General features: G+C 33.4%; 2 protein-coding genes across 5 annotated transcripts in view; both read left to right on the plus strand.

The window, feature by feature from the left end:
- Nucleotides 1-3,373, plus strand: LOC110418946 (nigrin b-like). Its single transcript, XM_021431773.1, has 3 exons — nt 1-174; nt 452-562; nt 1,645-3,373. The coding sequence occupies exon 3, from the start codon at nt 1,660-1,662 to the stop codon at nt 3,238-3,240; it is 1,581 nt and encodes a 526-aa protein (XP_021287448.1). The 5' UTR covers nt 1-174; nt 452-562; nt 1,645-1,659; the 3' UTR covers nt 3,241-3,373.
- Nucleotides 3,374-10,221: 6,848 nt separating this feature from the next.
- Nucleotides 10,222-11,774, plus strand: part of LOC110418945 (nigrin b-like) — a 5,794-nt gene continuing 4,241 nt past the window's right edge. Inside the window, exons 1-2 of one of the 4 annotated variants that reach the window (XM_021431770.1) lie at nt 10,222-10,474; nt 10,681-10,756. The gene's annotated coding sequence lies outside the window, so the exon portion shown is untranslated. Of the gene's footprint in view, nt 10,475-10,549; nt 10,757-11,774 lie in introns of those variants that run through there. The other 3 variants (XM_021431771.1, XM_021431768.1, XM_089783910.1) reach the window with 3 other exon arrangements.

Below are 11,774 nucleotides of genomic sequence, written 5' to 3' on the forward strand. Positions count from 1 at the left end.
TTTTGCAAGGCAAAAGATTTGATTTTGTTCCTTTCTTGACAAATTTTGGAAGGAGGTACATAACCAATTCTTTGCCTTTAAGATTTTGCTCTTTACTCAATGTCTGTTTCCACAAATTTAACCAAGTCTCTCTAAGGATAGCAGAAGTACCAAGTCATTGCCTCACTTAGCCAGGTAATTGAACTCTTTAGTACTTTATATTATGATTTTTAACCTGTTGAATCTTATAACCTTATAACATAAATTCATCATCTTTTGACATGTTCTGCATAATTATTTTGGTTCTTTCCTAATCATGCTTCTATTCTCTTAATCAGGCTGAATTGATCAAAGTGTGAGTTAAAAATAGGAATAATTCCAAAAAATTTAGTAACAATAAAAGTTTCACCTCTACAACACTACTAATTTTCCCTTTATTATTTGAGTTATAATATTCCCTCTTTTATTTCAGCTATTTTCCACAAAAAATTTGTACTGTAATAAGGAGTGAAGGGGTTTAATTTGCAGTTCATCTACTTGACCTCTGTTTTTCATCTTTCAAATAATTTGAAGAAAAAACCAGGTACGTTTAATGTCTCTCCATTCTTGCAGTAATTTCTTAAATGTCTGTGTAGGATATATTGTTGTTTTCACAAGCTTTCTTGTTTTAATTATCAAAAAGTTATATCATGCCATAAATGAAAATCTTTAGGACTGTTCAAAACCATCAATATTTTCTTAGTTTTTCCACATGATTCGAAGAAGAAACCAGGTATTTTTAATGCCATTCGACTCTTTCAATTTATTCTTGTAATTATTCGACTCTTCAAGAATTTGTGATGGTTCTCTGCGGGGGAAAATGAATGCTGCATATAAATAGTATATATATTCATCTGTATATAAATAGTGTTAGAAATCTAAACATTATTCTCATAGACGATGGAGATAAGAACTTCTTGTTTCTACTAATGTTTTCAAAAACCTTATTTTTGCTTTTGTTTTTTCTTTAGAAGAACTTGTAAAATTTTGAATTTTAGTAACGTTTTTTTGTACTATATTCTATATATATATATATAATAGTATATGAAAATATAGAGTTTTTGTCAAATGTACAAGCGTCAGACGAAAATTATAGAAAAATTAATTCGTAACCGGCTGGGAATTTGACATATAATAAAAGGTTCTGGTGTGAATGAAGTACCATCAACCTTTGAACTTAGCGTAAGTTGCCTCCACTCCTTTAAAGTATATAAAAGCCTCGTTGAATTGAGACAAGGAAAGAAATATTAATAAACAAGTTGGGCATTTCATATTAATCTTCCATTCCACCGATTTAAACCAGGATCCTCTAAGGATAGGAGAAGTAGCAATTCTTTACCTCACTTAATCAGGTAATTGACCTGTCTACTACTTTATATCATGATTTTTAATCTTTTGGTTCATGTTTTTTGGAATCTTATAATCTTTTGACATAATTTCATCATCTTTTGATAACTTGCACAAAATTATTTTGGTTCTTTCTTGGTCATGCTTCTATTCTCTTAATTACGTTGAAATTAATTATAGTGAGTAAAAATAGGAATAATTCCAAAAACTTTAGCAAAGAAGCTTTTCCCCTTTATAACACTACTGAACAAACGCTTCCATCTTATCTTTGCAAACTAGAACGCGTGATCAGCAATGGCAGGTGGGCATACAACAATTGCTTTCAATGTTGATGAAGATGATTACCAGACATTTATCCAAAGCCTAAGATCCATACTCTCATACTCCATATCACATGATATCAATGTGCTCATGCCACAGACACAGCCTCTAAGCTGGTTAGATATTCGCCTAATTTCTGAGGATTTCACCATCATCTTGAGAATCGACAAGAGAAATCTATACGTGCGTGGATACTCGAGAGATGATGGCGCAACATTTTGGGAGTTTAAGGATTCTTCTTTGATTCCTGGATCAAGTCCTCTCACATATACCGGAAGCTATGTAGATGGTGTAACTTTGATTGATGTTGCCAATGTTAACCGTGAAAATGTTCAGTTGGGTTTTTCTAATTTGCGCACTGCCATTCGTAACCTAGCAACAAATGAGGACCCGAACCAAAAGGATGCATCGGAGGCTTGTGCTAGAGCACTGTTGATTCTAACTCAGATGATTGCTGAATCTACTAGGTTTCAATTAATAACCAGCCACATTGTTACAAATTGGTACAATTCTGCATCACTCACTTGGCAACTCGTCGAGTTACAACAAGGCTTTGACGATTTTTCAAGTGCTGTCCAACGTGCTGACCTCCCTTACTGGACAAATAATACGCCCTTGCCTAACGTCCCGTACCCTAATAGATTCGACATTTGGACCGTAGGTCAAGCCATTGCCGCACTTGGGATCTTGTTGTATGTCCCACGAACAAGCAACCGTATGAAACGCCAAACTGATGTTGATGCTAGCAATGCTCGTAATACGGATACTGCTACTGATACAAATGTTTCATATGTGCGTACCTTGGTGAGCATCGAGTATGTACGTGTGAACAATATTGATGGTGAAGATCCTGGTGACCTCTATGGAACGGTGAAGGTCAAGGACTTTTGGGGCCTTCATACAGTGTATGATCGAAGTTCAAGTGACTACGAGAGCAAAGGTCCTGGCGGATTTGCAACATTGACAGGCCCTTCTACTGCTATTTCAGGCGGTGGTGTGTTCGTTATCAACGTCAGTTTGTGGGACCATGACAGCTTGTCCCCCGACGACGAGATTGCTCAAGGTAACATCGTGTGGGAACCAAGAAATGAGAATTTAACTTTCGCCAATTACGACAAGCGTTTAGAGAAGGTTGTGTATGGTAAAAATGGCAATGTCACTGTGGGTTACTCCGTAGTAAGACAAGCTCTCAACGCCACTATCGAGGTTTTGCTGATCAATGGGGATAAGGAATCGCCGGCGGATGTGTACGGAACAATCAAAGCTTTGCAAGATTTAGGGGGATCATCAACATCCCTCACATTGTTTGAGAAATCGTCCGATAAATACGTCGAAGTGCGTCCCCATCATTCTATTCCCCTGACTCGTTCGGTTGTGGTAGCACCAGCAAGTACCGGGTTAACAATAACAACAGATTTGTGGGATCATGACACGGTGTCACCTGATGACCAAATTGCACAGGGGAGTGCACACTTTGATGCACTGGTCGGAACCCAAACCAAGAGCATATACGGTGAATATGGCGAAGTGCAAGTGTCTATCACTTGCGAGTAATCGAGGAAGCAACACTCCCCTTGCCCAACCTTGCCCAGTGGTTGGTCAGTTGGGATATATAGTAAATAAATGGAGTGGGAAGGGGATGAATATTGTTGTGCTGTAATACATATTGAATTGTTTGCTACAGTTGTGTCAGTGTTAGTGTATGGTTCTTGTATCCATTTTATTTTGTTTGAATATTGGATGTAATGCTAAATATAACAAAGTTTAATATAATAAAGTTTGCTTTTTGTTTGAATTATGCTAGCAAATATATTTGTTTGCCGAAGTATTGGAGGAAATTTAACAAGAAGGTAGTTTCCTTGATAGTATGCGGCCTTTAGCCACCAGGGTGACATTACCAACGTATGAAATCTAGAAGTTAAAATCGATGTAAAATTAAAGAATAAATTTGGAAGTATTTGATGAGTGATGAGGTTGGAATGGTTAGAGTGTGTGGAACGGGTGGCACAGGGAAAACTACCATCATGAAAGATATCAATAATTAATTGTTAAAGGATAATCGGTTTGATAAAGTGATATCTAGAAGGTGGCATTTCCAACAACATATCTAGAAGGTGAAGTCAATGTAAAAGAACAAATTTGGGAAAGCTCAATGGGTGATGAGGTTGGCATAATTGGAGTATGTGGTATGGGAAAAACTACTATCATGAAGCATATCAATAATCATTTGTTGAAGAAAAATCAGTTGGATGCAGTGATTTAGGTCACCGTATCTAGGAAATTCACTTGAATTGTATGTCATCAGGATTTGTTCTTGACAGAGGCTTTGATCAGAAAAAAAAAATCATCTTTTCGAGATTCAAATTCGGTTTCTGTATATGATTTGACTAATTATATTTAGAATTTGTTAAAGCCTTTTATTAAGGGGTATCTTCAAGTCTTTTATCTGAAAGAAGCATTATCCAATTTCACCAACAAGATTTCTAAAAGCAAGGCAGAGAATGCCAATTTGCAGAAATCTAACCTTACTTTCCCTAATGTTTAAACTAATTACAGATTGACTAGACAGTAATGGAGTTGCAATACTGGATTAGAATTAATTTAACCTCCAGTCAATATAGATTGCAAGGTTGAATCACTGCAACTTATTTCAGTTCCTGTTTTTCAAAGGTCTTAACTTGACAGCATCATGTACCAAGGAAAGAAATTTCAAAGCCAGTTGAAGATAGTTTTCTCTAACTCCAAGAAGAGTTGAGATGTACAGAATAGTTCATATGCAATGCCTTGCGTTATTTCATAGATAGGGAGATTGAAGAACCACACTGACACTTCATATGATTAAGCTATACAAATTCCATGTAATCTCATCATTCTTTACTTCTCCGCTGCATTTGTGCAAGATAGTTTTCTTGTTTTGATTATCAAAAAGATCTATAATTCCTTGCTTGTGTTTAGATTATATTAACCCACAATTGAAAATCTTTAGAACTGTTTAAAACGATTAATATTTGCTTGCTTCTTTATTATTATTATCATTTTCAATCATGATTATGTTTATTATTGTTGAAAATTAGATTTATGTCAATGTGATGCACGTGTGATGCTTTTAATTACAATACAGTTTTTTTTTTCCCAATTTGAAGAGATGTGAACATATAGAGTCAAACTTCCTTTTAGGTTTTCTACCAGGGACAACAGACATAGCAACAGTCTCACTCAATGGCTGACCCATGATAAGAAAATTCTTTTGATTTTCCTTTCTGAGAACAAGATTATGTGCCTCATCCAAAGATGAAAAAGGCTTCATCATAATGATCTGTGATCTTAGGGCAGAAACTATTATACTTCAACTTTTGATACACTAAGCTTGAGTGTCGTTTTATTTAGTTAACTGTAAAGTTTTATGTAATACAACTTTAGCTCATGTCGTTTTGTTCTTTTTTACTTAAAACACTACTTGAGTGTGTCGTTTTGACGATGTTATATGGCTGTTAAGCCAGGTGTCCTCTGTTTCCTTTGTAGCTGTTGCCTGGCATCGAAACCAATACATGGATTTCAGTGCACAGCCAACCAAGTTTGTTTTTTTCCTTGTTTTCGAGGCTTAGTGCCATTGCTATTTTGCCATTTCCTTTAATTGTTCAGTGTGATGTATATAAGGTGAAATTAACGAGAATGAGAGGTGGTGTGAGCTTCTGAGTGTGCTCTTCCCATTTTTATAGATTTTTTCTCCCTGATCTTTGATCTCGCTGTTCCTCTGCAAAATTTCCTCATTAACAACCTTCTTCCTTCAACACTCCGGCTCATCCGGTGTTTTTCGAAGACAACTGCCTTACTTGGGCAGTGAAATACTATCCCTTTCTTATGTTTAAAATTTATTAATCCATAATTGAAATCCTTTAGGATTGTAAAACAATTCATATTTTCTTGGATTTATTATTATAATTATTGTCCAAGATGATGTTTATTATTATTGAAAACTAGATTTATGTCCATGTAATTTGCTTTATGTTTGTAGGAATTAATAAGCAGGTTATGTAGGTTTCGATTTTTAAACCATATGGTGTATTCTGCTTCATTTTTAGTCCCAAGGAAGCATTTCTTTTTCCCTTATAGTTACAATAAAAAAGATGAGGCGGGTCATTTTGATATTGAACTTGATTTCTTTGAAGACCCTCGACTGCTCTTAAAATTTCTCTTTAAATCTTGCCATACTGTATGCATCTAACTTCATTATTTGATATCATATTCCATGCTTGTTGAGAAAAAGTGAAAAGAAGAAAAAAAATGTAATAGGAGAGATGAACATTCTTAATTTGTCTGGGCACTGAAAAACCAAGCATAAGAATGCCCATCTTCACTACAATGCTTTCAATTTAAGAAAATAAATTTGCATCTTATAGCAAAATTACGAGTTTCAGAATTTTCAGTGATTAACACTTCATTTTATAATTTTTACAAATAATTCTAGATTATCGTTGCATGTAAAAAGTCTAGAGTATGGTCCAGCCAAGTTACTTGAGCAATATTTAAACCTTTATTATGAGTAAGAATAATTTTATACATGTAATTATGTCATGTCAAATCAGGGTTCCAATGCAGTAAACAGGCCCTTGATTATCCAGCTGACACATTCTTTTAACATCTCTACATGTTTATGGTCTTTGCCTCAAGACATAAAGAAAGTTGTAAGGACAACATTGGAGTTATATATGGAGAGAGGGACAAGTGGCCCCATAATCAAAATCCTACTTTCTCAGTCTTCTTTCAATTCAAGTTTGTATTATTGTGGAACAGATTTTCTTAATTGCTATCTTCTTGGCTTTGCTTTTCGGCTTCTTTTTCTGGTTTTAAACCGGATGTGATGGAAATGCCCCAATTGACAACTGATAATCATGGAACCAAAAAACAGGATATTCTGGAAGAGAATGAAGTGATAATTCTGGTGTCTTGAACAATTGATGATCTGTTCCCCTTCCTTTTTTCGAAGTAATCTGAAATGGCTGACAAGCAAGAAGCTGAATCTCCACCTGGCGCAAGCCTCATTTCTTTCTCATTACTTTTATCAAGGGCTGAACTTCTTGTGCAATAGTGTCTTCTATAACCAAGTCTTTCTATATCAGCAACAAGGAATTATAATTCATGACTTTCTTAAATTGGATTAATTCTCCTTTGAAATATATATTTCGATTCAGCGAAAGTACATTGAGTTTGCACTGCAGAGCATCAAGAATTGGTATTATTTTTAAAATGCATGCTTACTTAATTGCTTGCACTCTGATTAAAAAAATTAGGCTCTGAGCCATTATGGAGATTTTGAGATTAATATGAATATGGTTCTTTTAGAGTGGTTGGAAATGCTCAATGGTTAGCCAACGCAAATGAATCCAACCTTATTTTCCCTTGTGTTTAAATGAATTACAGATTGACTTGACAGTAATAGAGTTGCAATACTGAATTAACAATTACGTTAACCTCATCTCAATATGAATTGCAAGGTTAAATCACTGCAACTTATTTCAGTTCCTATTTTTCAATTGTTTTAAATTGACAGCATCATGTACCCAGAAAAGAAATTTCAAAACCAGTTGAAGATAGTTTTCTCTATCTGCAATAAGAGTTGAGATTTATAGAATAGTTTCAATGGTCTTAACTGATAATCATACCGATAAGTAGGACAGAATTGATGAATCTCAAGGTTCTGTGCTGGAACAGAAATTTAATCACAATTCTTATTTCTTCAACAATTTATCTTTTTCTTTTGTCTTTTTTGGTTTAATTTCTCATTTCGCCTTCCTTTCTTGAGGTAATCTGAACTGGCTAGTAAGCAAGAACTGAATTGCCATCAAGCACAAGGCTCTTTGCAAGGGCTAAATTTCTTCATTCTGTGCATTCCGTAGATTGACACCTTTCAGGAATGCTTTGATTCTAATGGCCCAAACAGGATAATTAGAGCCATCGAAAATGGGTACGGTTTGCTGTGTGACAATTGAGGCTGACATTTTGCTGAAGATTGAGCTTTGATGAGTAAGAGGGAGCTTTAACAAGCTATACAAGATTAACAGACAATTGCTATAAACCTAACCATAACACCTATTAACCTAACCATAATATTTATACAAGCTATACAAGATTAACACCTATTAACATAACAGACAATTGCTATAAACCTAACCATGCACAAACACCCCTCATAAACATTAGTGTACAACACTTAACAACCAGTACAACGAAGCAAAATACATAATAAACAAAATGATAAAGTCAATGCATGCTTTAACTCTAACAAGGTAACACTAAAAGAGTGGTTGAAACTCAGTAAGTGTCACTTTATTATCATAATGTCCTTAAATCCTCATATTTTTATTGCTTTTGATGATGTTCTGCAGTAGTGTTTATAAGGCACCAGAATATGCTATTGATGGATTGTTTTGAGTAAAATTAAATGTCTTTAGATTTGGTATATTATTGCTGGAGATTATGAAAGGGAAGAAAAATAGAAGGCTTTACCATCCAACACAGAGCGGCAACCTTGTTGAACATGTCAGTTTCAGCAAGTTTATTATAATCATTTTTTTGTTTTTGCTTATCTTGGATTGATAAAGCCTAAAAGGGATTCAATATGCTGCAGGCATGGAGATTATGAAAAGGAGGCAGTGCTTCAGAACATGTTGAAGAATGCTTAGGAGAGCTTTGCAATCTATCACAGGTGATACGATGCATCCATATTAGTCTTTTTGGTGTACAACAGCATCCTGAGGATAAGCCAAGTATGTCATCTGTGATTCTGATGTTGGGAAGTGAAATTGAATTGCTACACCCCAAACAACCTGGTTTTTTGTTTCAAAAAAGTCCACTTGGAGAAGATTCTTCATCAGACAAGCATGTATCTTCTTCGACAAATAAAATGACTCTATCTATACTAGATGCTCGATGATTGATTAACTGTATACTTAACTCTTTCATCGCCAAGCCACTTTTAGATGATATTGATGATCAGTATGTCTTGTACCTTATGCTTTGATACCAGTGTTTTAGTCCCAATTTGAGCTTAGCACCCTGCAACTGCTTACTTGTGGGTGATATTATATATATATATATATTTGTCCCACAGAGACATTGACAAGATGACTGCACTGAAGCTTCATATAAATCAGAAATTAGTAAGGATTCTGTGCAATCTTTATTTTCCAGTTTTGTGTTCTAACATAAATTAGCATTTTCTTTCTTTAAAATTATAGTGAAATCTTTCTATATCAGCAACCAGAAAACGACTCAGATCAGGCATCTCTTTTTTAAATTATAGATTCAGATTAATACAGTAAATATACTGCAGAACACTTGGAAGGAGAATTGTTCATACATAATAGTATAATTTAGAATAGGTTTGAGTAAGTTGTAGTGTTAGATAGTTTCTGGTCCGATAGGCGTGAAAGATAGGCAGCGAGGTCAATAATGGAGAAGTACAGGAAAGATGATCCTATCGGACATGATAATCCAATTACTGCCCCACAATAACCTTGGATTCTTCTGGGGTGCATTTTTTTTCTACTAAATAGTAGCTGAATTGATTGTGTCTTTAAGAAAAATGAAGCAGTATTCACTCTCGCTTTTTCATCTTTTGTCCGATTCCTATTTGCTTTGTTCTAAAGCAGCTTTAAAGCAATATCACGACTTGCATTGACTTGCCCACTTTTAATTAAATTATTAATTCATTGTCTTGTCATTATATAGGATTTTGCAAGGTGATGTACTCATTGCTATTATCTTTCTAGGAGATCGTTGTTTCACTCGATCTTGTGGCTATACATAGTAATCTGATATGATTATTGAGTGGAAAACCAAACAAGGAACTACAACAATCAGGTTGCCTCAGTGGAAACCGATAATTCAAGTATGGTGCATGCTGAAACTCCATCATAATCTATTTCGTTCTGTGCACAAGCAAACCTTTGTTGTCAGCAGCAGCAAAAGAATTGCTCAGTTTTCTGGTTGTACTAATTATTTTCTTAAATAATAAAGTTTTATTAATTTAGTCAGGCCGGCTTTAGCATAAAGCCACCAATGCCCTTACTTTAGATCCTATATTTTTATATAATATAATTAATTATATTAAAAATATATAAAAATTAAAATAATTAATAAAATATTTTTTAAATTAAGTATCTATTAAATATTTATTTTTCTCACCTCCAATTTCTTATTAATTCTTAACTATTTATCTCACTTCTTCACGTATATAATAGTTAAAATAATTAAGGAAATTACATATTTTTTTACTTTTTTAATTATATACTTAATAAATCTCTATTTTTTATCACTTGTCAATTCTTATAATGTTAATAATTTTTAATTATTTTTTTTATTTTTAATAAGTATAATATATTTTTAATAATTTTCAATTAACAATAATTTTTTTTAATTTCAATCAAAAAAGTCTCATTTAAATATTTAAATGCTTTATGTCTTTAAAAATGTTGTTAGTCTATTAGTTTAGAATGTTTTAAAGGGCATCTGTCAAATTCATATTTGTATCGTTGCGAAACAGAAGGCAAGAAGGACAATAATGGAGGAGAGTAGGACAAGGCAGCCCCGTAATTCACTCTTAATTTGCCAGCTTTTCTTCAATTCATATTTGCATTATTGTGAAGCAGCTTCAAGGAAAGTTACTCACAACTTTGTAGGAGATCATTTGCTTGTTGCTGTTAATTTTTTGACTGTGCTTGTTTCCCAAATTTAATAAAGACCTTCTGAGGATAGAAAGTATCAATTCACTGCCTCACTGAACCAGGTAAACTGTCTATGCTTATGATTTGCTTTCATCTTTGGTAATATTAATTAATCAGAATCATACCTTATAACACAAACCCATCTTAACATAAGTTCCATACAAATATTCATCTTGCCCACTTTTCAGTAGTTCATGTTCTTCATAATTCATTTTCTTCTCATAAAGGATAATTTTTAAGATCTTGATTTCTTAACAAATTTTGTAAGGAGAAGTTGGTTTCCTTCTTTCACAAACTCAACCGAGACCCTGTAAGGGTAGAGCTTATTCGCCTTACTTCATCAGGTAATTAAAATACAAAATATCTTCGAGCTCATGTTCTTCGGAATAACCTTATAACAAGCATTCATCATCTTTCTTTCCTTCCACATAATTATTTTGCTTCTTTGTTCTCTTAATTAGGTGAAAATAATCATAGTGAGTGAAAACTGAAAAGAAACTATTCTGAAACTTTAGCACATAAAATTTTCACTTTTATTAACACTACTAATTTTCCTAATTAATTTTATGCCAACTTGTTTCTTCTTCCTAAAATGTTTTCATGCTTAACAAGGAGCCAAGGAGCTTTGTGGATCATTTTAATTTACCTTCAATTCTCTATTTTATTCCCACAATTATTTAAATGTCTTTTGGGTATATACACACACACATATATATATATATATATATCACAAACTTTCTTGTTTTAATTATCTTGTCAAAAAATATATCACAAGCTTTGTTACTTATATTTAGATTATATTAATCCACAATGGAAAATTGTTACAACTGTTCAAAAAATATTAATTAATATTTTACAATCTGAGGCTATAGCAAGACTAGGAGGAGAAAAACACTCACTAGTTTTTGGGTCTAAAACAACATATTTTAGTTATGGTTAATACAGCTTTTAGTTAACACTACATAACTTTTTGATAATAAAATATTTGATCCCATGGCTTATTTAAACATTTTGATTAAGCCTAATAGTAGTTCATAACCTCTATTCAATTGAGTCCCACCTAATTGTAAAAGTCCATTTTAATCTTATCATAGTAATTTTATGTGTGTGACCCATTAGACTCCTAACAAGTTAGTAATGGACTTGACTTATAATCTTAATAAATTAAGCTTAAATGAATCATATTCATTATCAATTCTCAATTGATTAATTTAACTCCATAGACCAAGATAGACATCTAGCAATATATCAAGGTCGTCCAAATGTTAAGAAAGTTAATAGAGTTTGACTAACCTTTTAGTGTACAGTCTATCAGTATAATTATTCCTTCATCATATATAAGAGTATGGTGTAATGTCTACT

This window comes from Theobroma umbraticum, unplaced genomic scaffold (genome assembly GCF_002168275.2).
Source record: "Theobroma umbraticum cultivar Fairchild unplaced genomic scaffold, ASM216827v3 scaffold_67.0, whole genome shotgun sequence".
NCBI classification, from domain to species: Eukaryota; Viridiplantae; Streptophyta; class Magnoliopsida; order Malvales; family Malvaceae; genus Theobroma; species Theobroma umbraticum.

Excerpts from the sequence above, each read along its gene's own strand:
- LOC110418946 (XM_021431773.1), top strand. The coding sequence starts at position 1,660 with ATGGCAGGTGGGCATACAACAATTGCTTTCAATGTTGATGAAGATGAT.